This window comes from Salminus brasiliensis, chromosome 11 (assembly GCF_030463535.1).
Source record: "Salminus brasiliensis chromosome 11, fSalBra1.hap2, whole genome shotgun sequence".
In the NCBI taxonomy this organism is placed as follows: domain Eukaryota; kingdom Metazoa; phylum Chordata; class Actinopteri; order Characiformes; family Bryconidae; genus Salminus; species Salminus brasiliensis.
Window position 1 is genome coordinate 39,760,171 of NC_132888.1, and position 27,500 is coordinate 39,787,670.

At 46.7% G+C, this 27,500-nt stretch overlaps 3 protein-coding genes across 7 annotated transcripts in view; 2 read left to right on the forward strand and 1 right to left on the reverse strand.

The window, feature by feature from the left end:
* Positions 1 to 3,338, forward strand: part of fam131ab (family with sequence similarity 131 member Ab) — a 9,504-nt gene extending 6,166 nt beyond the window's left edge. Inside the window, 2 exon segments of the mRNA XM_072690863.1 lie at positions 232 to 363; positions 1,753 to 3,338. Of these exon segments, the coding sequence (XP_072546964.1) occupies positions 232 to 363; positions 1,753 to 2,297 (677 nt within the window). The 3' untranslated portion in view covers positions 2,298 to 3,338.
* A 5,905-nt stretch (positions 3,339 to 9,243) lies between these two features.
* On the forward strand, positions 9,244 to 15,965 carry hspb12 (heat shock protein, alpha-crystallin-related, b12). 2 transcript variants are annotated; one of them, XM_072691419.1, is made up of 3 exons: positions 9,244 to 11,191; positions 13,705 to 13,847; positions 14,080 to 15,965. In XM_072691419.1, exons 1-3 carry the CDS (start codon positions 10,774 to 10,776, stop codon positions 14,263 to 14,265), a joined length of 747 nt encoding a protein of 248 aa, XP_072547520.1. In that variant the 5' UTR covers positions 9,244 to 10,773; the 3' UTR covers positions 14,266 to 15,965. The 2 variants fall into 2 exon arrangements, with proteins under 2 accessions (XP_072547520.1, XP_072547521.1); XM_072691420.1 differs by having other exon boundaries at positions 9,244 to 11,161.
* A 3,911-nt stretch (positions 15,966 to 19,876) lies between these two features.
* The window catches only part of LOC140565073 (chloride channel protein 2-like), a 77,662-nt gene continuing 70,038 nt past the window's right edge, over positions 19,877 to 27,500 (reverse strand). For all 4 annotated transcript variants that reach the window (XM_072690865.1, XM_072690866.1, XM_072690867.1 and 1 more), the window contains 2 exons: positions 25,994 to 26,080; positions 19,877 to 25,485 (listed from right to left, as the gene is read on the reverse strand). In XM_072690865.1, the coding sequence (XP_072546966.1) occupies positions 25,291 to 25,485; positions 25,994 to 26,080 (282 nt within the window). In that variant the 3' untranslated portion in view covers positions 19,877 to 25,290. The remainder of the gene's footprint in view (positions 25,486 to 25,993; positions 26,081 to 27,500) is intronic.

Here is a 27,500-nt window from a genome sequence, read left to right on the forward strand (position 1 = left end):
GCCACTGAGCAAGGCCCTCAGGCCTCTCTGTCGGGTGCTGTAGCATGGTGCCACTGATTTCAAGTGGACCTTGAGGTGAACCCCTGACCACCGATTTCAGGAGGATGTTGAATCAAACCCCTGACCACCGATTTCAGGAGGACCTTGAAGCAAAACTCCGTTTAGCTTCGGGACGGGGCAGTGTGAGGTGTGTTTCCTGAGCACTAACAGCAGAGTGTATGTGTGTTGCAGGTGTTGCCGAACAGTTCGCGATTGCCGAGGCAAAACTTCGGGCCTGGTCTTCAGTCGACGGAGACGAGTCCAATGATGATTCCTACGACGAAGACTTCCTCCCTGCTAACGAGCCCACCACACAGAGCACAGGTACACAGTCTGGCTGTAGCACTCCTGCTAGCTCGGTGTTGTTTGTATGGCCTACTGCCTACTGTTTGCCTTGTTACCTCAGCAGCAGCCTTGCTTGTTATCTCTCTCTCTCTCTCTCTCTAGCTTTTCTGTCTGCTCGCACTCCCTCCGTTTGTCTCTCTCTCTCTCTCTTTTCTTTTCTCCAGCATGGCACGAATGCTTATTGTCCCAGTGCCCTACTTTCATCCTTTGAAAACACCCTCGCTCGCCTGCTCTCTCTATTCCTCTCTCGCTCTGCCTCCCCTCATTTCTCTCCCTGGCGCAATTTGATATCCCAGCGTTCATTTCTCCTGCAAGTTTAATGTGCTCGCACTGACTGATGGAGGCCGGGAGCAGAGAGGGGCGATAAAACGAGGAGGATAGAGCTTAGAGAGAGAGAGAGAGAGAGAGAGAGAGAGAGTAAACGTGACAGCAGTATAAATATGCCATGTCATGTGTATCAAATCTGATGAAACTGAGAAGAGGTAAACAGTCTCTGTGGCTAAGCAATCCTGCAGCAAACGTTTGGGCAGGTTGTAGGCAAGGCTTCCTTCTAATGAGGAGGTCTTCCATGCCTAGCAACGACGCTGCACAGTGGAACGGTGCACCCTCTGGACTAAGTTATTACCAGCATATGAGCAGTTCACTCAGAGAGCTTTCCTGGTCTTCCAGATCTCATTACCTGACCTCCACAGTTTTCCTGAACTGCCTTATGTCCTACAACAGTCCCCGCTGTACAAAACGCCCCCTGCCTCGCGGGCATGGATCCCTGTCGTTCAGGACGGTAGACAGGTGGTTGATGAGATGGGTGTTAGCACAAGGTTCGGAAACTTGATTCAGCCGGCAGTTCTTAATTCCTGCTGGTGGCGTGTCTCGGGTCTGATTTGCTAATCAAAGCTCCATAGTGTCCAAACTTTTGCACAGGCTACACTGATGATTTCGACTCATCAATTGACACCAATGATGCTAATTGGTGGGGGTATAAGCTTCCATCGACCCTTAGATTAAGTTTGGTGTCTGATTTGTGCTTCTTTAGGTAAGAACGGGAGATGCTAGGCTAACGTTGCTAACAAAGCACTGGACTTAGACGGTCAGCTCATCCCATCGTAAATATGTGCCCAAAAACACTCCCTCTAAATGACTGTTTTGACTGTTTTCCTTGTTTATGTAGCTTTTATCAATTGGTGAAGCAATTAAATCTCTAATTTTATAGTTTGTTAGCCACATTAGCCTAGCATCTCCCATTTAAAGCGAAAAAGTCTGGGTTGGTGGGCTGCAGCTGAAGTCTCATGATGATTGGTGGGGTATAAGCTTCCTTGAGTTGTTACACTGCCGAAGCCAAAGCTCTCACTCTGTATTCTACATCCACAGATCTGTCGTCGTACCCTCACTACCTGCGGGACCTCTTACACACACAGGTGTGCCAGGCCCACCTGCGGAGGCGAGGTGCTTGCGAGGCCGAGAGCGGCGTGGCCTTCGACCTCTCTCCTCCCGTGGGCTCGCCGGCCTCTCCGTCTGACACGCTCTGCTCCAGCCTGTGCAGCCTGGACGAGAGGCACCCGCTGCTCCGGGACCTCGGGCATCGCGGCAGCGACCTCGGGCACCGCAGTGACCACCTCGGCCACCGTGGCGACGTTGCCGCCGACCTCGCTGCTAAGCTCTTGGGGGCGCTGCACGGAGGGGACGACCCTCTTCTGGCGCGCCTTCAACGGGCCGGACTCAGACGCGGTGGGCACTCGCCCTGCTGCCCGTTTGAAGACGAGGATGCGCCGTGTAAGGACTGCGGGGGCGGGGTCTGCTGCCCTCCTGGATACCATGTGCGGAGGAAGGTGTCAGATGTGGCCTCGTCCGGCATCGTTTCGCTGGATGAGGAGGATGAGGAAGAGGACGACGAAGAAGAAGAGCGGGAGCAGTGACTGTGCCGTTACTCCTGTTCTGCTTCCTTTTCGGAATGAATGACTCAGCATGTTTACGTCAGGCTCCTCCCCCTCATTGTGCATTCGGCTCCGGCACCTCCTCCGGCCTGTTGTTTTTTTTTCGGAGACGTTGGTTGTTTAGTTTGTGCCGGGGAGGATTGTGCGCCGGCACACCCGGTCGGGACGAAAGCAACAAAGCGAAAGGACTGTAACGAACGACAAAGAACGGGATTCGGAGCTGTGCTTCCGTGAAAAATTCCGCTAACAGAGAGATGCTGGAAAACTGCAGAGGAGGTCGGAGGAACGGAAGGCTGAACTGAACCTAATTAAAAACTCCTGCATGTGTCTGGACGCTCGGACGCTCGGTTTTGGACTGTCCAGTTCTTTAGCACGGTTTGTGAAGTTCCTGTTCTGCCCTTTTTTCCCGGGAATCTCGGGCCCCAACGCACTATGGGTCCTGGGTATCCCGTCTAACCCTACCCCACCGCGTTTGCAAGAAACAGTTGCATCCTTTGGGCATGGCTGCTTGCTGAGTAAAACTCTAAAAACTAAAAAAAAAAGAAAATTCTGCCAAACGAAACTATCCTTAGCCTGTCACAATCAGCTCGGAGAAAAATGCTGGAATGTTGAATGTTTGTACAGTGACGGGAATATGTATTTCAAAACAAAGCATAAAAAAGAGCTTTATTTAGATTGTTTTTTTGGGGGGTGAACCAGTTTTTTAACCACTGTTATTATTATTATTATTATTATTATTATCATTGCATTCATAGAATTTGCTAGAATCTTAGTATTTGCCTTTTTGTTTTGTTTATATAACTTCAAAGGAATAGTTTGCCGGGAAAATAAATCCAATGACCATAATTCATTACTTCCTGAAATGTCGTCAATCGACCAAGTCATGTTTGGTATGTGACGTGTGCTTCTTCAGATGCTATGTATGCCATACATTTTTGGGCGATTCCAAGGGCCTGGGAGTGACAGGGGTCCTAATTATTATGATTTTTAAAAATAATTTCAATATTAAATGATTCAACTTTTCTTATTTAGATTTTTTTTTAACATTCAAACGTTTGTTTTTCTTGTTTGACAAAAAGTAAACATCTGCTGTGCTCCGAAGCCTAGGCTACAGCCAAGTCCGGGGGAGAGGGGGCTGCCTGGACATCTGCACGAAGGTCCCGCCTCTTGTGCAGAGAACTAGGGGTAACCGAGGGCAGGGAAGGACACATCAGTTGCGCCCTCCGAAATCGCCCCGAAAGGAAGGGTCCTTCAGTTTGGAAGAGCCCTAGATGATGTAGAGGCCAAGACATGCACTTCTGTGCAAGTGTGTGTGTTTGTGTGTATTTTGCTCAACAGCGCTACTAGTGGACTGATGGCAGAAACAACCAAGTAGTTCGGATTTTTGGACACAAACAATTGACCTATAGGGTCGTCGCTATGTAAGATCATGTTGCTCCATCCCAAAATCAGAGCCCTGCCTCCTCATGCCCATATCGGAGCCTTGCCTCCCCATCCTCGTATGGGAGCCCTGCCTCTCCATCCCCGTATGGGAGACCTGCCTCCCCATCCTCGTATGGGAGACCTGCCTCCCCATCCCAGTATGGGAGACCTGCCTCCCCATCCCCGTATCGGAGCCCTGCCTCCCCATCCCCGTATCGGAGCCCTATCTCCTCATCCCCATATGGGAGCCCTGCCTCCCCATCCCCGTATGGGAGCCCTGCTTCCTCATGCCCATATCGGAGCCCTGTCTCCCCATCCCCGTATGGGAGACCTGCCTCCCCATCCCCGTATGGGAGACCTGCCTCCCCATCCCCGTATGGGAGCCCTGCTTCCTCATCCCCGTATGGGAGCCCTGCCTCCTCATGCCTGTATCAGAGCCCTGTCTCTCCATCCCCGTATGGGAGCCCTGCCTCCCCATCCCTGTATGGGAGCCCTGCTTCCTCATGCCCATATTGAAGCCCTGCCTCCTCATGCCCACATCAGAGCCCTGCTCCCACCTGAAGAAGGAGGTAAGCAGCACCGTGTTGAAGGACCTGGGTATCAGTCTTGCATCAGGGTTTCAGGATTGGCAGGTCCTTGGGCGGTAGGATCTCACACAGGTCCCAACTAGGCCCCTGTATGCAGTGCTTACAACCTAGACGGAGCCCATGCTTTACCCCTCCTGGTCCCATCACTGATCCTGGTGGGCATCCATATACGGGACCAACGTGGAGCACATAGTTAAGGTGTTTGTTCCCAATGTTAGCCTAGCATCTCCTGTTGCAAACCAAAGACACACGCGTCAGATACCGAACATGCCTCGGTCGACCGTCTGCATCTGGGCTCGGTGGTCAATCATGCTCATGTGATGTTTCGTCAAACTGCTCCTCTAAAGGAAACCATAAGACTTTGCCGAAGGGCAGCGATCAGAAGGCTAACTGACGTCTACCTAAACCCGTCCGAATTATGAAGGCGAATTCCAACAAGTGTCACTTCCTGAGGTGTAATGCCTTCAAAGGCAGCCTGTGAGGCCCTTATGGACGCTGTCCCTCAGTACGGGGTTCTTGAATGTGTTACTTGGAGGCGGTGTAAAAAAAGTCCAGTCCGGGAGGGAAGTGTGTTGAAGCTGGGGGGTCCAGGGTCGGTTTTCAGTCTTTTTCCGGACTATGTGGGTCACTCTTACGTCCGCGACGTCGGGACGACGGTCGTCTGCAGTGTCCTCTCTCTCGCTCTCTCTCTCTCTCTCTGTCTGGCCTGTCCTTCAGAGCTATCGCTGTGTGATTTTGTCTAAACGAGGAACATGAGTGTAGGTTTTTTTTTATGGTTCCTCCAGTTGCGTTCGCGGCCTTTCCTTCGGATCCACTTTTCCAAACGTCTCATTTTCCCTTTATTCTCTGGAAATGTCAAGTACTCTCTCGCTCTCTCCCACTCTCGCACTCCCTCTCTCATGCTCTCCCGCTCTCCTCAACTGCTAATTCCGTTCGCCGACTTTCATGTCATCGTTGCCATGGTTATCCGTGGCTCCCTTGGACTAAATGACGAGGGCCCTTGAGCCCTTGAGCTGCCCACTTGAGAAGCTCTGATTGGCTCCCGGGCTCTGCGAAACCCCGCCCACACGCCATGGCAGAAATTTGCTAGCCTGCTGTCCACTTAGGGGCCTGTTGCGGTGGGTGTGTGTGTGTGTGTGTGTTTGCTGGCATATGTGTGTGTGTGTGTACGTACATGTACATATAAACAGTTGCGAGTGTGTGCGGGAGTGAGAGCGTTTTCTGGGTGTCTCAGGGGAATCTCGGATTTCTGTGCCTTTACGCTTTACATACGTGACCCCTCCTCCCTTCCACCCTCCTCCCCACCACTGGACAGTGACCGTTTCCATGGCAACGGAGGGATTTTGGTGGATTTGACGGATTAGCTTATTCACCTGTTGTTGTTGTTGTTTTTTTAACCAGCTTATTTCCATAACATGATCTACTACATGTCCAAAAGTTTGCGGACACTCCTTCTTATTAGAGAATTCAGCTACGTTGGAGTGCTGGCAGGTGTTCAAATGGGATGAACCTGTCATTAATTCCTGACATAACCAGGTCATAACCATGTTATAACAATGTCATAGCAAACTATGTCCATATGTGTGGTGCTCATCGCCAATGGCCGCTATCAGTTATGGTCCATTGTTTTATTACTGGGTGTAATCGGAACAATCTGGACAATTCCTGACAGCCTGGGACCTCTGCCATGACATGGTTATGACAATGTTCCGTAAAGGGTTACCGTTACATGACTAGCCAGAGTTTTTCAACTTCTGTCTGCTGCATCTGTAGCGTACAATGGGCAGTCAATGGGCAGTTAGTAATTAGCCCTAATAGCCCTCATATAATAGAAGTCAGTGGGCGGTTGGTTCTACACACTTCTAGCCCACTGGAACCGAAACTATAATCCTGGGCTTAATCCGAACCTTGATGCTTCTGATAAGCAGTAGATTCTGCAGACGGTCCATCAGCAAGTTCAGGATTTGTAGGTAATCTAATACCCCCCCCCCCCTTTTTATCCGAGGCCGCCGTCACTGGGGGTCTCGGTAGTGAATGGGTGACATTTCCTAGTTGTGGGACAGAGAGACTCCAGAGTGACCTTTTCCTTTTCTTCATCTGACACACCGTTCTACCAGGACACACACACACACACACACACACACACACACACTCTCTCTCTCTCTCCTCATTGTCTTTGAACTTCTGACAAGCCATCACATATCTCTCTCTCTCTCTTTCTCTCTCCACAGGGGAGGGTTATGTAAGGAGTTGAGTGTTACCTTTGCCGACAGGCAATTAACCAGCGATTATGAAAACGGCCCACGACCTCCAGCACGTCTAGCTCCACCTCTCTCTCTCTCTATCCTCAATGCTCTCTCTCCTTACCCTTTATCCCCAATATCTCTCTCCCACTTTATCTCTCTCTCTCTCCCACCTCTCTCTTTCTTGCTCTCTCTCTCTCTCTCTCTGTCTATCTCTCTGTCTCTCTCTCTCTCTCTCTCTCTCCCTCTCTCTCTCTCTCTCTGTCTCTCTCTCTCTCTCTCTCTCACGCTCTCCCACCTTTATATTTCTCTCTCTCTCTCTCTCTCTCTCTCTCTCTCTATCTCTCTCTCTGGCTAATCATGTATCATTTTTTTGAGGTTAACGGCTCTAGAAAGCTATTTAAGTTCTGGTGGGCGGGACCTTGCTCGTCTCTGAGCTCTCTGATTGGCTCCCTGTCACGCCGATAGACAACTGCGCCGTAAGAAGCGTCACAAGTGTCAGGCGTCTCCCAGTGGCCCCGTTTTGCAGCCCGGGACAACACTGAGAGAGACTGTGTGTGTGTGTGTGTGTGTGTGTGTGTGTGTGGAGTTGTTTCTGTGAATAGACTGACAGTTGCCCTTCACTTCCCAAAATGTCCAGACAAGAGTCTCAGAGAGATAAAGCAAGAGAGAGAGAGAGAGAGAGAGAGAGAGAGATACAGAGAGAGAGAGAGAGGGAGAGAGAGAGAGTAAGGTCCATAAATAGAGCTGGGAGACTGCAGATAGTGTGTTAAGCACACATTAGTCTCACCCGTTCACACACTCTTAATTAAGACTTCCTGTGATCTCTCCAAGGTTTCAGCTAGAAAATGATACACGTCTGACACACACACACACACACACACACAGGTTAATTAGGCCCTCTTGGTCTCTTGGTCTCTTGGTAATGTACAGACAGACAGACAGTAACTCGGAGACGGACGGACGTGAACTCTCTGGTTTCCTGGTCTTTGAATGCAGCGGTTTTGTAATGCGGCCTACTTTCTGCATCCGACCTGTTTCAGTTACCAATAAAACCATCAGTGTTACTTTCAACACCGGCGTCTGACACTTTACTGAACCGCAGAATAAGGACTTCAGGAAAGACTGGAATAAGGAGCGGAATAGGGAGTGGAATAGGGAGTGGAATAAGGAGTGGAATAGGGAGTGGAATAAGGGGTGGAATAAGGAGTGGAATAGGGAGTGGAATAAGGAGTGGAATAGGGAGTGGAATAGGGAGTGGAATAAGGAGTGGAATAGGGAGTGGAATTAGATGTGGAATAAGGAGCGGAATAGGGAGTGGAATAAGGAGTGGAATAAGGAGTGGAATAGGAGTGGAATAGGGAGTGGAATAGGAGTGGAATAAGGAGTGGAATAAGGAGTGGAATAGGAGTGGAATAGGGAGTGGAATAAGGAGTGGAATAAGGAGTGGAATAGGAGTGGAATAGGGAGTGGAATAAGATGTGGAATAAGGAGCGGAATAGGGAGTGGAATAAGGAGTGGAATAGGAGTGGAATAAGGAGTGGAATAAGGAGTGGAATAGGAGTGGAATAGGGAGTGGAATAAGGAGTGGAATAGGAGTGGAATAGGGAGTGGAATAGGAGTGGAATAAGGAGTGGAATAAGGAGTGGAATAGGAGTGGAATAGGAGTGGAATAGGGAGTGGAATAAGGAGTGGAATAGGAGTGGAATAAGGAGTGGAATAGGAGTGGAATAGGAAGTGGAATTAGATGTGGAATAAGGAGTGGAATAGGAGTGGAATAAGGAGTGGAATAAGGAGTGGAATAGGGAGTGGAATAGGAGTGGAATAGGGAGTGGAATAAGGAGTGGAATAGGGAGTGGAATAAGGAGTGGAATAAGGAGTGGAATAGGAGTGGAATAGGAGTGGAATAGGGAGTGGAATAAGGAGTGGAATAAGGAGTGGAATAGGAGTGGAATAAGGAGTGGAATAGGAGTGGAATAAGGAGTGGAATAGGAGTGGAATAAGGAGTGGAATAGGGAGTGGAATAGGGAGTGGAATAGGAGTGGAATAAGGAGTGGAATAGGGAGTGGAATAGGAGTGGAATAAGGAGTGGAATAGGAGTGGAATAGGAGTGGAATAGGGAGTGGAATAGGAGTGGAATAAGGAGTGGAATAGGGAGTGGAATAGGGAGTGGAATAGGAGTGGAATAAGGAGTGGAATAGGGAGTGGAATGGGGAATCTACTGCAGGGAGTGCAGCGCTAGCCTCTGTTTTTGATCCCGTTCAGCAGTGATACGTTTTGACAGATGAAACGTTAAGCCAGCCCACCACAGTCTGCAAACCAAAGCTGCCTTCAAACAGAGTTGCTAAGTGACCTCTAGTAGGAAACGACTGTGTCCCAATTAGCTCAGGGACGCGTGAAGACTCAAACTGTCCTCACGCTCGGATTCAGAGCTCCCAAATTACCGCCAGCCGCCGGTTTAAACACGGGAGATCCTGTCCTGTAAATTCTTAGTTCTAGAAACGTAGAAATTTTATTTTCTATTGATTTAATTGGCTACATTTATATTTCTTTGAAATAATTCAAAATAATAAATAAAATAATAATAAAAATAATTGAAATAGGTTATTATTATATGTAATTATTGAAAATGTTAATATTACTAAATTAGCAGTTTAACCGTTCTATTCAAAAGCATATACATATATTAATAATAACAATAATAGCATTAATGATAACATTAATATTAATAGTATTAATACGTTTTCTTTAATTCCACTATACATTTTATGCTAGTATATAATTGAATCATATTAGTTATTATATAATAACTTAATAAGTTTGGGCACTCCTAGAGATCTGAGCTCTCAGATACCTTTCCCCAAGGTCTTAGACCCTCATTAGCTTGGTTCTTGGAATTCCATGCCTAGAATACCTTTCCAACTGTTAAGCACAGTGGGGTCAATAATGCTTTGTGTTTGTGTTGCAGCCAGTGGCCCAGGAAACTCAAAAAGTGGACCCAAACATCAAGTAATCTGTAAAAAGGCTGAATCATCATATCTTACCACTAACCGTGGTATATTAAACATTATGTATTACTTGCTGTTTTATAAATACTAATTATTTAAGAGGTATCATGTTTACAAGCAGAATTTTCAGGCAGTTGAGGTGGAGAATGCGGGTCAGTGGAGCAGGTCTGATTCCTGCTGGGCCGTTGGATAAGGAGGTTGAACGTTAAGGACCGGGCGTCTCCAGCTCGCACTGAAGTGTCCTCTCAAGAGCTTTTCCATCTCTTATCACCTTTTCCGTTATTCCAGGAGTGCAGTGCCAGGAGCAAGACCATGTATGGGGAGCGGACACCACCACCCTGACCCATAATGCACTGGGGAACAGATTAAATCAGGCCCACAGAGCGGCAGAGCTCTTCAGAGCGGTAAGCGTGGAAGGAGAAATTCTTGCTCTGAAGCTCGACACAGCACCATTTGAATAGATCATAGTCTTCAGGATTGGCCGCGGTGTTCCAGGATCGGATACAGCGTTCTGGGAATTTTTAGGTGTTTAAATAGTGGTTGTAGTGTTAAAGTATTTGCTGGAGGGTTCCAAAATTGCTCCGAAACTTTAGCATAGATCATGGTCTTCAAGTGGGATGTTCCAGGATTGTCCATAGAGGTCCTGGATTGTTTGTAGAATTTCAGGGTTAGGCGTAATCTTCCAGAATACATCATAGTCGTTAAGATTGGCTGAAGGTTCCAGGATTGTCCATCGAGGTCCTGGATTGTTTATAGAATTCCAGGGTTAGGTGTAATATTCGTCAGGATTGCTGAGATGTTCCAGAATTGTCCATAGAGGTCCTGGATTGTTTGTAGAAGTTCAGGGTTAGGCACAATCTTCCTGAATAGGTCACAGTCATCAGGATTGTCAGCAGAAGTCGGTCCTGGATTGTTTATTTTATTCCAGGGTTAGGCGTAATATTCCAGAATACATCATAGTCATTAAGATTGGCTGAAAGTTCCAGGATTGTCCATAGAGGTCCTGGATTGTTTATAGCATTCCAAGGTTAGGTGTAATATTCAGTGTCCAGTGTTCCAGGACTGGTCATAGTCTTTTAGAATAGGAGTGTTCCGGGATTGTCCAAGGTGCTGAACTATTGTTCATGGTGTTCCTGGATTGGTAATAGTGTCCTACTGAGCAAGAAGTCAAGTCAGGTCTAACATTGATTCATCCGCCATGACCTCACTGGCCAAATCTTCTACCTCTCGCTCCTCCTCATCCTCTTTCCGCTCTTCGTCGCGGTACAGCTGCAGCAGCGTGAGTTCGATTTGGACAGAGGGCTCCTCTGGGACAGACCCTTCCTTCCAACCTTTCCTTGACCGTAGATCTCAAACTCTGTTTGGGGAAGACCCCCTGTCTTTACCAGCCTTCAGCAACCATCCAAGGGGGTCGTACCTACCGAACCAGGCTGATCCAGAAGGTACCTTCTCAACTTGCGGTGGTGACCTGAGCCCTTTCGGGAGTTACAACGGGGACCGAGAGTCATTCGGAAACTACGGAAGCGAGAGGGAATCTTTCAGAGGTTACCAGGGAGACAGGAAGTCCTGCGCTGGGGGTTACCAAGGTGACTGGAGCCTCAGGGATGATGTACAGGGTAAGAACATAGATGAGGCTGTTTCTGTCAAATGGGATGGTATAATGGGTGATGGAAGAGGGTGGGTAATGAATTCGAGAGATGGGGAAAACAGTGGCATCCACCCGTTTGACTTGCCTCGTATATTTTTCATAAGAGCAGTAATGGATCTTAGGCTGGCTCAGCAGGAATCACTGAAAGTCGGGATTTGAACTAGGACATATTATTAACCACCAACATGGTATCAATTATAAACAGGATACAGTATTCCAGGGTTGCTTGTAGTGTTCCAGGATTGGTTAAAGTATTCCACAATTTGTCTTAATGCTCCAGAATTGCTCATTGTGTCCCAGAATGACTCAGATTTGGCAGAACCTCCCAGTATTGTTCATAATGTTCCATTATTTACCAGAGACTTCCATGATCATTTGTAGAGTTCCAGGGCTGTTCGTAGAGTTCCAGGACCAGATCGTTCGTAGAGTTCCAGGACCGTTTGTACAGTTACAGGACCGGATCGTTTGTCGAGTTCCAGGGCCATTTGTAGAGTTCCAGGAACGATTGTATAGTTCCAGGATCATTCACAGAGTTCCAAGATCGTTCAGAGAGTTCCAGGACCGTTCAGAGAGTTCCAGGACCGTTCAGAGAGTTCCAGGACTGGATTGATCATAGAGTTTCAGGGTCGATCGTAGAGTTCCAGGATCGTTCGTAGAGTTCCAGGATCGTTCGTAGAGTTCCAGGACTGGATCGTTCGTAGAGTTACAAGGTCGATCGTAGAGTTCCAGGATCGATCATACAATTCCAGGGCCGTTTGTAGAGTTCCAGGGTCGAACGTAGAGTTCCAGGACCGTTCATAGAGTTCCAGGACAGTGTGTAGAGTTCCAGGACCATTCATAGAGTTCCAGGACAGTTTGTAGAGTTCCAGGTCTATCCACAGTCTTCTAGTTTTAAATATAATATTCCAGAATATGTTGTAGTCTTCAGGATTAGCTACACGCTCCAGAATTTTCCATACCTGTACAGGATTGCTTGTAACTGGACAGTATTCCTGAACATTCTGGATTGTCCATAGTGGTCCAGTATTGATTGTGCTTTCTAGGATTGTTCAAAGTGTCCCAGAATAGCTTGAAGTCCTCAGAATTAGACACACTTTCCAGGATTATCTATAATGGTTCAGGGCTCGTAATCGGAATTGTCGGAATAGATGCCATCTTAATTTCCATATATACATGAATCGACTGATGTACGGAGTAACCAGTGCCAAGACTGTATATAAAAAAAATATATTGGTATTAGCGTCAGACGTTAGCCTCACTACTCTGTCCGCTCGGCCTGCTCTGAATTATGGAGGAGATGTCAGGGAAGTGAGAGAGGAGGAGCAGGCGACCATTCCTCTTCTTAGTCTTTATTTCTCCCGAGACGCTATTTGTCACAGATTGGGCTCCAGACTGGCCAGTGCCTCATGCAGAGTGCCGCTGTCATCCAGGGAGAGCATCGGAGGCAGAGTTAGAGAGAGGGAGAGAGCCATTCCTCACTCGTTTGGACAGTGGAGCCATGGGCACTTAAAGCCTGCATTAGCTACAGTTGCAAAACACCCTTGGTGTGACTAGTGGGAGATGACACACATGGTGGAGGAGATAAAGGGCCAAATGAAAGCAAGGAGACCCGGTAACACCCAGGGCTAACGTCTAGGAGAAGCGACTTATATTAAATATCGAAAGAGGTTCGGATGTATAATTATGGTCCACTTCTGACCAGATACACCAGACATGCATCTCTCTTTATGCCTTGGAATTATTCAGTATGTTTATGGGATTACTGCCCCTTCAAAGCAACATTATGTAGCATTATTTGACATTAGAATAGAAGCGGCAACGCCCCCGGGGGGTTCGCAAGGTCCAATCCCGAGCCGTCCCGCGGCTTTGCCATCAGCAGCCGGAGTCAGAGGGAGCACAACTAGGTGGGCAGGTGGCGGCGACTCGTAAGAGATATTGGCCGGCACAGGCGTCCGTTAGCTGGTGCGATGAAGCCGGGGACCTGGCGCTTTTCCTCCGAGCGTGTCGGCTGCCTGGCGCACTGCTAGTGCTAGCTAGGGGGCGCTATGAACAGGTGGGTTAATTGGCAGAAGCAAATTGGGCAGTGGTGGCTCAGCGGTTAGAGTGCCGGGTTATCGATAACAGGGTTGTGGGTTCGATTCCCGGGCTTGGCAAGCTGCCACTGTTGGGCCCTTGAGCAAGGCCCTTTACCCTCTCTGCTCCCCGGGCGCTGGAGTTGGCTGCCCACCGCTCTGGGTGTGTGTGTACTCACTGCCCCTAGCTCACTAGTGTGTGTGTGTGAGTGTGTGTTCACTACCACAGATGGGTTAAATGCGGAGGACACATTTCGCTGTACAGTCCACACTGTACAGTGACAAATACGTGCACAAAAAAAAAAAAAAAAAAAAAAAATTGGTAGAAACAGGGAAAGAATTGACAAACAAGGATTCCCCATTGTAACTACATCTCTCTCTCTCTCTCTCTCTCTCTCTTTCTTTCTAGCTACTTCTGGACAGCCTGCCAGTGTGGGTGTGGTTCAGATGGTGGGCAACAGTTACTACCTGTCTGCGGACGTCAGCCAGTTCGAGCCACATGACGTAGTGGTGATGGCCTACAACCACAGTGTAGTTATCCACGCTGAGAAGGTTCGTGTCGACTGATGTTGAGACTTATTGGGCCTTCATGCACTGGAAAAGCTCGTCATACTGGTGGGCCAGTGCGGTCAGGCTGGTCATGTTGGTCAACCAGCATGGTCAGCATAGAATTCATGGTAGTCTTAGTTCTGAGCCGGTGAACGAGCAGGTGTCTCAATACTTTTGTCCGTGCATTCTGATTTCAAATGTTCAGTGGCACATGTCTGCTGTCCTGATTCACCAGGTTGGAGACGATGGAAGCATCAGGGACAAGTTCATCCATAAGTCCCTGCTGCCGGAGGACATGGACCCGTTGTCTGTGAGCGGCACTCGGACGCCGGAGGGGACGCTCGTGATCAGCGTGAGACGCAACTCCAAGCCCCCCTTGAACTCTCTGACCTCAACTTTCCACGCCGAAAGTCATCTTTGAGCACCATCAGGAGAAACACCAGAAACCTTGGACCCGGTTCTGTTCCTCAGAGTGTTGAAACGTCCAGCTGAGACCAGTCTGACCGTAGCTGGTTTCAGAGGGTCTGGTTTCATACTCTATGCTGGTTAAACTGGTTAAACTGACAGAAGGAACCCCAACAAAAGCTATGCTAGTCAGCCAGCTAATGCTATTTGCCAGCTTCACCGGCGTGACCTAGCTAAGCAGGTTGTGCTTCCTCTTGCTAGCAAAAGTGCCTATATGCAAATGTCATGATATTTTTAGGTGTACTTAGGGCATTTTAGCATAAGCTATTTTAGCATAACGACACTAGCCTGGATACTTATTTAGCTCCAGCTAAGCCCTGCCGTAGAATTCAAGGTGGTCTTAGATGGTCTTAAGCTGGTTGACCAGCTCAGCTCTTTGTAAAGGGTATGTCTTTATTTGAGTCTGGTGATTTAGCTGGTTTATCAGCATTAGCATCTCAAGCTAACTACTTTCGGAAAGCTTGTTGACCAGTTTGGTTAAGCTCTTTTATACCCTTTACAAAAGCAGAGATGGTCAACCAGCTAACCTTGAGTTATACGCTGACAAAAAAAATAGCGTGTCAGCTTAAGCTGGTTGCGTTGCTTTGTCGCTGCATCCCTGAGTAACTGCTAACGGCTAACTGCTAAAAGCTAAGCACTTTTTTTTTTTACTTACAGCAGGGCTTGGCTGGAGCTATATAAGTAATAAGTATCCAAGCTAGTGTCATTTGGACAGCTCGTTAGTCCAAACGTCAGAAGTGGGCTTTCGGAAACTTTAGCGAAAATGCTAATATTGATTAGTAATCAGCACTGGAAACCACATGCAACTTAAATTCCATGAAAATTTTGACTTTGGGAGTCCGGAGTGTTCCTCACGGCTTGTAGTTGAGATGGAGGTCCGGCTAAGTGCTGGAGATCGAGCTAAAGTGTGTGCACCCTGCTAGCCGCTAGCAGCCTTTGTATAGATTATAGGTTAATCAACGTTAAACTCGTTAAACGATACGATCTGCTGTTGGTTCATCATCACTTTTGCTGAAATATTTACTGAAATTACATCAAAATTTCAATTATAGAATAAATTAGCATGACTTCGGTTCATATTTACCCCTTTAGAAAACCGGATTACTGCGTTATTTACAGCAAGGGTCGTTTACAATATCAGAAGATATCAGCTCTATCAGCTCTAAACTAGAAATACATTTGCTTAATTATATGCATGCATACATTAGCATAAATAAATATGTATCGTTATGCAAACAAATTACTTAACTTTTTTTTATTTTGTTGATTCTTCGAGTGTCTTGCGCTACCTTTTGGACAACCTACTAGTACGAGAGCACTTGGGCAAGGTGTAGTGTCAAATGTCGTGGTCTCCATACTGCCTTCTGTATTTAGTAGCATCTAAGCTACAAAGTACTGTAGGTTCATGGTGCGGAATCTTGAGAATTACAGCTAGCAGTGCTAAAGGGATGTAGCTAACACCACCAAAATCACGAACACATGCTAAACTCTATGTTATATATATATATATATATATATATATATATATATATATATTACCCTGGATGTTGTTGTTCCTCACTGCCCCCTGTATTAATGCTAATGCCCTCAGTTCCAGCTCCTCCTACTTGCTTGAATTTGATGTTATTATTTATTATTATTATTATTGCTCCTGTAACGCACTCTGATTTACAGCCTGTGTGACTGTTATTATACAGCTGAATAAAGTTCGAAGAGTTTCACCTTAGCCTCGGCCCAGCCCACCATGCTAACGCTGCTACTTTCGGCCTATCTGCCACCAGCAGCCAGAGCCTGGGGGAGCACAATAGTGCCTCGCTGTCTCCAGGAAGGTAGATGGCGCTCTCTCTTTCTTTACCCACATCACTGACCTCAGTGAACATCCAACATCCTGACCTCACTAAACTTCTACTTGCTGCTGAATGCAATCAAATCCTTACAGCAATGCTGCTCCAAAATCTAGTAAAGTTTTTGTCTCTGGACGGTAGAGAGAGAAGCAGGCCCACCATGACTCCACTGAAGGTACCACGAATGTTCAATCAGCTCAGTCGTGTGTGTGTGTGTGTGTGTGTGTGTTGTAAAGCAGCATGGTCCTGGATGTTAATCGGTCTGACACACACTTTTAAAGGCAACAAAATGAAATCTCACGCTTGTCAAAACTCATACACCACACATCATATACCCCCCCTCCCCCCATGTCCTTACACACACACACACACACACACACACACACACACACACTAAGCCACTAGATGAAATGACCTCTACACACTCGAGTCACACCAAGTTTTCCTTAAAAGATTTTCCCTGATTGTTTGGCCACACCCACCTCCCCATCCCACGTTTGATTGACAGCTCAAAAAATGAAAGGAGACACACACACACATACACAACACTGACCCGCCTTTCAGTAAGGCAGACACCTAGAACCGCAACTAAATCACTGCAACCAGACAGAGAACCAGAACTACCACACAGACATGACTGTAGACCTAGATAAATGCACAGAACACAGATATCTAGAACTACATAAATAACCAGAACCACTGGACAAATGAACAGAACTACACAGATCATTAGAACCAGTAAACGACATTACTACAGGGATATCTAGAACCACTAGACATATGACCATAACAACATGCATATCTAGAACCATTAAATATTCAGACAAATATACAGAGAGATAACTAGGACCACTAGACAAATAATCATAATTACAGGGATATCTAGAACCTAGACATAAAAACTGAACTAGCGATAACTAGAACCACTGGACAAAAACAGAACTACACAGATAATTAGAACCAATAAATGACATAACTACAGGGATATCTAGAACCACTGGACAAATAACCAGATCTACACAGATCACTAGAACCACTAGACAGATAACCTGAACTACACAGATTACTAGAACCACTGGACAAATAGCCAAAACTAGAGATACCTAGAACCACTGGACAAATAACCAGAACTAGAGATATGTAGAACCACTAGACAAATAACTAGAACTACACAAATCACTAGAACCACTGGGCAAAAACAGAACTACACAGATAATTAGAACCGGTAAATGACACCTAGCACCACAAGACAAATGACCATAACTACATGGATATCTAGAACCACTAGACAGATAACCATAATGACATGGATATTTAGAACCATTAAATGTTGTACACAGATGTACAGAGAGATAAGAGATAACTAGGACCACTAGACAAATAATCATAACCACAGGGATTATCTAGAACCACTAGACAAATAACTCAGATAGCTAGAACCAATAAACAAATTATTCAAACTCAGATATTTAGAACCACTTGTTGACAAATAATCAAATACAACATCTAGCAGGTGCTCCAAGAAGAACTACAGCGTCTCCTGGAGGAACCAGAACTAGAATTACACAGAATGACTAGAACTAGATGGATCCCTCTGGGATCCCACCTGAATGCTTCAATGGTTCCTCACTTAGAATACAAAAAAGGGTGTTGGTACACAGTTTGGTGCAGAACATTTTTGAAAAGGTTCTAAATAGCACTAAAATGGTTCTACTACTGTTATGAATAAAAGGACCATCTTTGCTTAGAGTGTAGCATTCAGATAAGTAACGGTACTATCAGCACTGAGCCAACATCTGGAGACGGGCTGGTATCTAGAACCTACTGAGGTGTATACGTTCTTAGGCAGGCGCCATCAGACAGGAGAACAGCGGTGAGGGGTCTGAGCCATGGCGGAACAGGATATCGGCTGTTTTTGCTTTGTAATGGTTCAGACAGACGGTCAAATCAAATCTGCGGTTCCGCCTGTCCGGTACGTACCTGCCCTTTTCCTCGCGGGCCCAAACGGAAGGCAATCAAATCTAGCTGATCTTTTCAGTTCCAATTTGGAGCGCGGGCCTTAAGGAGACTCCGCGGCTTCTGGGAATGGTCAGGGGCTGCTTGTTGCATCCGAGATGAAAAGGCAAGAGACGGAGATCAGATCAGATCAGATCAGATCAGATCAGGTTCTCTCTGCTGTCCGAGCGCATCGCTGTGAAGCGGTTCTGCAGGGCTGACGAGAACATCACGCAGGGTCCGAACAATCCTCGTGTTTTACACCGCGGCCTCCATCGCGTGGCCCTAAGGTTAGCTCTTAGGCTAACTCTTACTGCAACGTCTTACAAAATGATAAAAGCAGACACTGTGGACGTTGTGGACGCTGTAGACGTTGTGGACGCTGTGGACGTTGTGGTGCCCCACAGGACTCTAAATTAGCTCTAAATTGGGTTCTGGGTTGTAGGGTTAGCAGAGCTAGCTACTCTATGATCAGTGTCCACGGCCGTAGCCTTCATCAGGCTGCGTTCACTTTGTATATAGTGGAAGAAAAACTCGTTAAAGTGGGCGTGGCCAAATAAGGTAGCTATAGTAAAGGAATACTAAAAGAGGAACTTTTAAATGCTGGGAAACCCCCCTTCTGATGATGTGTCTCGAAGGTGGGAGGAACCTCGGAACGTTTGCGTAGTGGTACTCAATTTTAGATTAGCCAGTTACCTAGAACCATATACCTCCCCGATGTCATGTAATGCTCCCGAACCCGGGACGGTGAGGACTGCCAACCAGCCACCTCCTCTTTTCCTTCCACTGCTGCCAACGCAATGTCACCGACGGCAACGAAAGCACTCTGAGGAAAACTCAGGGTACCCAGCTCTGGTGTCTCGGCTGGCAGGCGCCCGTGCCGGCCAGCACCACACCAAAGTAATGTGGCGAAAGAGAGAGAGAGAGAGAGAGAGAGAGAGAGAGAGAGAGAGAGAGAGAGAGAGAGCAATCTACCCACCAGAAGAGAGCAAGGCCGATTGTGCTCCCTCAGGCTCCGGCTGCTGATGGCAAGCAGCACTAATTGGTCATACAGGTTATTGAGGTTTTGGTTAGTGAGTGTATGTCAATGTAGCTGCATGTTCATGAAGGTATTCAGGCCCCGCCCACCCTCAGTTCTAGGTTCTAGACCCAAGTCTTATAACCCACATTTCTTGGGCCATTTTAGGCCTACTTGAAGTCCCCCCTGGCCACAGCATCTTAACCTCAGTGGACGCCTGTGTGGTCACCCGAGCTCAGGTGTAGCTGCACCCGGGCATTCCGGCACTACTCCCATCACCTCCTCATCACCTATCTGACCACGCAGAGCGTTATTTACAGGCTAATGATGCTAATCCCAGAGAGACGTTTCTGACCTCCCTCCCACCTCGTCTTGTCTCGTCTCGTCTCGTCTCGTCTCTCCAGGGGACAGTCCAGAGAGCTCGCACCTGAAACATGCCCCAAGGCTCAGCAACCTACTTACCTCCTACCAGCCAATCCCAGCTCGGGGAGCTCCCTCGGTGCTGCCAATCGGAAAGCGAGAAAAAGTGTGGCGGGAACACCCCCTCCCCCGGCGACAATAATGAGCTCAGGCTGTGGGAGCATATGCTGTTTATCCATTCTACAAAACACAAGGGGCTAAACAAGTGTGTGTTGTCGAGGGGCACAGACGACAGACGAAACACAGACGTCTGAAAACATCAAAAAGCACAGTAGACGAGGGGGAGGGGCTTCATGTTAAAGTCTCTTTATTCATCCCTGATACAAAACAAGGCTTTATTTCTCTATTCTTTTGTTCTGTGGAAAAAAGGCAAGGTTGTTTTTCCAGACTCAGATTTTTTTTGTTTTTGTTTTTTTTTCCAGTTTCAGAATTCCCTCCGGTCATTTTCTTTCTTTTTTTTTATCGTTCCATCATCCGTGCGCTACGCTAGCGGACGTCGCCGCCGGCAGGACTACGCAACTCCGAGAAAGGTGGAAAGGTTACTTCCCATCCGTGTCGCACGGAAACGAGAGAAACACGCGAACCGTTATTGCACAACTTCATTACCTTTAGATCATTCAAAACAACAACAACAACAACAACAACAATAATAACAACATTAATAACAAAAATAAAACTATTGCTCTACTCGATTGATTCTGTTTAGATGATTGTTAATAAATATGCTTTTGTGATTTGTTTTAGGCTAGCAGATGAGATCAAATGGTCCACTCGGCAGGACAACAAACAAACAAACAAACAAACAGAGGAAACACAAACAACACAAGAAAACTAAAAATAATAATAATAATAATAATAAAAGAAACTAAGGAATCACTTTTATGTCCTTCTGTCCCAACATTAAGAGAATAAAGGCGGAGGTGATGTTACCATGGTTACCAGCTAGCTAACGTCAGCTAGAGCAGTTAACATCTAGTTAACGTCAGCTAGAGCAGTTCGGCGCTAGATTTTAACAGTTTTAGCTGACGTTAAGATACAGTAGTGAACATCTAGCTAACGTCAGCTAGAACAGTTAACATCTAGCCAACATACATACTCTAGCTGATGTTAGCTAGATGTTCACTACTCTAGTTGACGTTAAGCTACAGTAGTTAACATCTAGTTAACGTCAGCTAGAACAGTTAACATCTAGCCAACATACATACTCTAGCTGACGTTAGCTAGATGTTCACTACTGTAGCTGACAGTAGTTTAAGCTACAGTACTTATGTCAGCTAGAGCAGTTAACGGCTAGCTACAACCAGACCGTGTAGTTAACGTCTAGCTAACGTTAGCTAGACTTAATTTAATGTAATGTTTTTTAATAACCCTAAAAAAAAAAGAAGAAAATAAAAAAGAAAAATCACTTTTTTGTCCTTCTGTCCCAACATTAGGAGAAAAAAGGCTGAGGTGATGTTACCATGGTTACCGGACGTGACTGCATGTGATGTAGCGCTGTGGTTACAGGTGTGTGTGTGTGGTAAGGAGTGTATAGGTGTCCGGAATGTGTGTGTGTGTGTGTGTGTGTTTACTAGGGATGTGCATTCCGATGTTCAAGTATCGGTCAGAGCTAGCAGGAGAATTCGACGCTAACTGCTGGAAGGGAAACGGGCGCGCTGGAAAAGGTTGTCAGATGCGCTAACGAACTAGCAGAGCTAACTGATAAGCTGGACGTCTTTATTTTTCTACACAGTAGACGATAAGCCAACTATACCTGGACCGAGCCAACATCAGCTGGCTCAGACAGCATCTAGCTAATAACGTCAGCAAGCGCAGCTAACATCTAGCTAACATCAGCTAGACTGGTGAACATCTAGATAGTTAACATAAACAAGAGTAGTGAACATCTAGCTAAAGTCAGCTAGAGCTGTTAGGCGTTAGCTAGATGTTAACTGTTCTAGCTGATGTTAAGCTACAGTAGTTACCATTGAGCTAACGTCTAGCTGGAACAGTTAACATAGCTAGATGTGTACTTTAGCTGACGTTAGCCAGATGTTCACTGCTGTTAACTGCTCCAGCTAAGACCAGACAGAGTAGTTAACATCTAGCTAACGTCAGCTAGAGCAGTTAACATCTAGACCACACCAGATGGAATAGTAACCTTCTAGCTAACGTCAGATAGAGTAGTTAACATCTAGCTAATGTCAGCTAGAATAGCGAACATCTAGCTACTCTACTCTATAAACCTTTGCCTAGATCGCATGCGTTTGAGATGTTGAGGCACTTCGTGAGATGAAACTGTTCAGTTCGGGCCTCGGCTGAGGCTGTTCCATTTTAAAACTTTAGAAAAACACACAAAACGTTCAAGCAATGTTACACTGCTGCCATGGCAACCAGGCTGCAGTGACTAGAGGTCGAAGACCCTCGGCTGGACAATGCTAACACAATATATACATATGCAGTTCCCAGTAGGGACTGGAGTCGAAGACATATGGCAACACGTTTGAAATTGTTTACAGACCATGCTAACATGTAGCTAACGTCAGCTAGGGAAGTTAACATCTAGCTAACTTAAGCTAGATTTGCTTACATGTTAACTATTGTAACTGATGTTATCTACATCAGTAGTTAGCCTCAGACTATTTAACTTGTAGCTAACATCAGCTTGTGTAGTGAACATCTTGCTGACCTTGGCTAGAGTAGTGAACATCTAGCTAGCATCCACTAGTGTAGTGAACATCTAGCTTATGTCAGCTAGAGTATTTAACATCTAGCTGATGTCGTAGTGAACACCTAGCCGGAGCCAGATAGAGTAGTGAACATCTAGCTATCGTCAGATAGAGTAGTGAACATCTAGCTGACATCCACTACAGTAGTGAACATCTAGCTAAATCCACTAGAGTAATGAACATCTAGCTAATGTCAGCTATCGTAGTGAACACTACGATACGTCAGATGGAGTAGTGAACATCTAGCTGACGTTAGCTACATCTAGTCAACATCTAGTCTAGTGTACAACATCTAGTCTACAACTACTGTAGCTGAGGTTAGCTAGATGTTGACTACTCTAGATAACGTTAACTACAGTAGTAGACTACGTTAACTACTGTAGTAGAACATCTAGCTAACCTTGCCTAAAGTACTGAACATCTATCTGTACATTCGAATGACAAACAACAGCCAAAACAACAAACAGGACTAAAAGGAAACGCTAACGGAAAACCACGTTTGATCTTAAGTTAATTGGCTAATTACAGTTAAATGTTAATGATATGAAATATATTAAATCTGTAAATCATACTTCTATGGTGCGCCATCAAACGCGTTAGTCCCGCCCTCCACCCACATGCAAGTGACCGTCGTATTAAAGCTTATTGGTCAGGGGGTGGGGGTGGCCACTTGTCAGTGGCAAATCAATCAGAAATCAACTCGGCTGATCAAAAACAAACAAACAAACAAACAAACAAACAAACAAACCAACCAACCAACCAACAAAACAGCGAATAAGACGACGCCTGTTCTAGGACTCTCCTTTATCTTGTAATATTTCAAAACACCATTTTTTATTAGTAGTATTTTGGTCGTTTTGCCCGTAAAGTAAAAGTACGTCTAGCCGAGAAGTGATACAGAGAGAGAGAGAGAGAGAGAGAAATAGGTAATGGCAGCTAAAATAGTTAGCATCTAGCTAATGGCATCATCAAGCTAGTTGTGCTCTCTCAGACTCCGGCTGCTGACGGCTAAGAGGCATGGCTTGGGATTCTAACTCACGGTTGGCGCATTAGACCACTGAGTAATTAACATCCAACCAATGCCAGCTAGAATAGTTAGCATCTAGCTAATGGCATCATCAAGCTGGCTCGGGATTCGAACCCACGGTTAGCGCATTAGACCACTAGCTAATGTCAGCTAGAATAGTTAGAATCTATCCAATGGCAGCTAGAATAGTTAGCATCTTACTAATGGCAGCTAGAGTAGTTAGCATCTAGCTAATGGCAGCTAGAGTGGTTAGCATCTAACTAATGGCAGCTAGAACAGCTAAAATCTAAGCAATAGCAGCTAAAATAGTTAGCATCTAGCTATTGGCAGCTATAGTAGTTAGTATCTAGCTAACGGCAGCTAGTGTAGTTAGTTTGATGCTAATGACAGCTAGAGTAGTTAACATCTGGCTAATGTCCGCTAGAGTGGTTAATATCTTTCTGATGTCAGCTAGAATAGTTAGCATTTAACTAATGGCAGCTAGAGTAGTTAGCATCTAGCTAATGGCTATAGTAGTTGACATCTTTCTGACTCTAGCTAGAGCAGTTAACATCCACACAATGTTAGACACAGTAGTAGAGAACGCCATCTACCCACCCGGCCAGTTGTGCATTCTCAGACTCTGGCTGCTGATGGCAAAGCGGCATGGCTTGGGATTCAAACTCACGATTAGCGCATTAGACCACTGAGCCACTCGGCGCCCTGCTGTGGCCAGTTTAATAAATACAGGAATAAAACAAATAAATACGAAGTTTTTTCTGAACGTTGTTCTGGTGCTTTTGATCATCTTGAAATGTTTGCGTTCGGTCAGTTTCTGGGAAGCGTCGCTCAGTCAAGTCTCCTGTAGGTTTAAAAAAAAATTCGAATAATTTTGGAAGCATTCGCAAATAAATAAAGTGCATTAATGGAAGCTAAACGAGCGCAAAATCTTTAGTGTTTCTAAGAAATTAGCGGCCAGTGGATGCTGCGCCCTTGATGAGGGTGTAGCGACTTCAGTATCGTCGGTATGCCTCTAAAGGGCCCTCGGATGGTCTACGCCTTTCGCGCTAAACATTATCAATTACACTTGCGTGTCTAGCCTATGTCTAGCGAGTAAAGCGTGTTGGGAGGGGGCGGGGCTTATGACATTTGAATGAATCAGTGCTAAATTCTAGCCGCTGCGTTTCGTTTGCGGTTTATTTTGTTATATAGTTTAATACTACGATTTTCGCTAATGCTAAAAACTACGAGAAAGCAGAGGGTGCGAATGCGAGTGCAAGTCACTCAAAAAGCTGCAGTGTATTTGAGGACTGTCGCTCTCTCTCTCTCGCGCGCTCACTCGCTCGCTCACTCTTTCAATCTCTCTGACTCACCCACATAATGGCACTTCCCGTCATGGCACCTGGTGCTCTATACGAGTTCAGAATCTGCGCTCTCGCAAAGAACAGCGAGAAAGGAGAGAAAGAAAAAAGGAAGACAAAGTAAGAGTAACGAGAGAGGAGCTCTCGGCTTTCCTTTGAAATGGCTGACGTTCAGAGGCGGCGGGAAAGCGCCTAGCGTTGAATTCTGTAGGTCCCTTTTTTCACGACACAAACATACACTCGCGCACCCACTCTCGCGCACCCACCACTTACTCAGAGCTGGGAACAGCTAAAGTGAGCTCTAAAGTCAATCCTCTCCATCCCAAATGAGGAACAAACTAAATAAAAGAATCAGTGCAGAAGGGGCCGGACGTACAAGAATGTGGGAGCGCTAAAGGGGTGGGGTCAAAGTGGGGGGCGGAGCCAAACATACCAACTAAAAAACAAACAAACAAACAAACAAAAACGCTCCACCCAAACACAAAACATTCCAGGAATGTTCGGAATCTGTTTGAGTCTTCTTGAAGGTTCCGACGAATTCGGTTGCCGTCGGTTACCGCTCTCGTTCGTCTCTCGGCATTTTCCTCTTCTTCCGTTTTTTCCCTTTTCCACCACCGCCCTCCCCCACCTCACTGGGACTTCTCATCAGAGTCTGAGGGCTGGTGGTCCTGAGGCAGGGTCAGGTTGGTGTGGCGGTTCCACAGTTTGTGGAGCTCAGTCACCTCAGCGTCGCTGCTGCTCGTGCCACTGTCCCTGAAACTGGCCAGAGGGGGGCGCACTTTCACCCCCTTCACAGTCACGGAGCCTTCGATGGCTTTGCGTAGCTGCATCGTGGGAGAAAGAGAGAGAGAGAGAGAGAGAGAGAGAGAGAGAGAGAGAGAGAGAGAGACAAAGAGTCAAAGGCAAGGCGAGTTGAGGCCCCAGGAGTGAATCTGGCTACACTTCGGAGGCTCCCTACATAGAGACCTCATAACACATACATAAGCACTGAATAGTGAGGATCTACAGGGCAACACAACAGCTCGTGGCAGTATTCTCGTGGCAAGGCGACGTAAATGACGCTGTATTGACATAAGGACATGTGTTCCAGTCATAGCCCGGTTATGAAGCATCATTCTGAAATAATGGAGCTTATAAGGCATTATTAACGCTAATGAAGATATTCTGAAGTCTGGGCGTCCGGATCTTCGGGAAAACCGATACGGTGATCCTAAGAGACGTAAGCCGTTCATTAATACAGTGCTTAAGCATGCTTTATGAAGTCCCTACGTAGGTAGCCTTCAAACGTCTACGTAAAGTCTGGACGTACAGGCGAACTGAACTGGTACTTACCTCTCGTAGCGATACGACTCCTATGAGGCGCCCGATGCTGGTGACGTAGGCATGGTCCAGTCCCAACAGAGAGAAAATGGTGTGAGTCTAAAGAAATATAGAAAAATAAAAGGTCATAAGCATTTCGTTAACTGAATACGAACTCTCTCCTTTACTGCAATCGTAAAGTCAACGAGCCCCCCAATCCCTGACCATTCCCAAAGCAAGGGTGCTTCCCCATCTGTTGCTAACAACCCTGGCACCCGGCACATCTGCAGGAGTACGCTAACTGCCAGGTCTGATGCTGAATGAGGGGGTGGGGTGGGGGGTGGGGGGGTCATGGAGTTATCCCTGGGTCCGCTTGGAAAGGATGTATTCCAGATGGTCCCTAAGGACCGGCTGACCCATTGGTCAGCTCAACCGCTGTCCACATTGGAACCTGAGGGCAAGGCTCGAGTGCTATCCCAGGCAGGGTCACAGGAAATGCCACAGGAAACAGAATAGAGGTCATTTTATAGAGCCTACTGACCTATTCCATGTCCTTATACGGCAACGGGCAGAACGCATGGACATATGTTACACATAAACCCAAATTCCGTCGTGTAACGTGGACGGTCAGGTCCTAAGGGCTGTCCTGTCCAAGGATGTCCAAGCGAGTATTCCCAATAAGGAAAGGCTCAAGGCTCCCACGCTGCTCCCCAGTCCACGGTCTTCACCAATCCCACAAAGCCACCAGTGGTGGGAGGAGAACGCTGACTGCCAGGTCTGGGACCTCAGCTAACACACGGCCACGTTGGCTAGCATTGTGCCGAATGACGGGAGGGGTGAGGGTCGAGGAAGGGTCACCACCCACCCAGGGAAAGCCTGACCCGAATTGCTGGAGCCTGCGCCCAGCAGCCAAACCCTGGGGGGTCTGAAGGTCTTGAGGTCGCCCTCATCAGATTACAGCAGTCAGCCTCGTTGCTATCGGATACCCTGTAATGATGTTAATCAGGTGTTAAATATGTTGATTAGACGTTCCCAGCCGGGACTCTGCCGAAAGAGCCGCACTGACCCTCTGCCGTTCCCACGGCAACAGCATCAGGACCGCGACAGCAACAGCATCAGCATCATTACTGGGGTAACCCAGAGCGGACAGGAAAGTGTGTTCTAAAACATCCCCCACCCCCCACCACCACCCCCCGACACACACACACACACACACACACACACACACACACACACAGAGAGCAGAACACACTTTAACCTTATGCAGCTTGTTACAGCAGTAGGAGTTCTAGTGAGTGTGTGTGTGTGTGTGTGTCCTATGATGGATTTGTGCTAAAATCGCACTCTTAAATATTTAAAAAGCAGGACGAGGAAATTAGGCTGGAGAAGTGTGTGTGTGCGCGTGTGTGTGTGTGTGTGTGTATGTGTGTGTGAGGAAGAGAGAGAGTGTGTATGAAGTGAGTAGGTGTGTGAAGGGGATGAATGGAGGACATTAGGCACATCCATTGCTTGCGGCAAGAGGGAATGAGTTTTGTGTGTG

Excerpts from the sequence above, each read along its gene's own strand:
- hspb12 (XM_072691419.1), top strand. The coding sequence starts at position 10,774 with ATGACCTCACTGGCCAAATCTTCTACCTCTCGCTCCTCCTCATCCTCT. Across the intron at positions 11,192-13,704 it reads CCTCAGGGATGATGTACAGG|CTACTTCTGGACAGCCTGCC; the intron begins GTAAGAACATAG and ends CTTTCTTTCTAG. Across the intron at positions 13,848-14,079 it reads TAGTTATCCACGCTGAGAAG|GTTGGAGACGATGGAAGCAT; the intron begins GTTCGTGTCGAC and ends CTGATTCACCAG.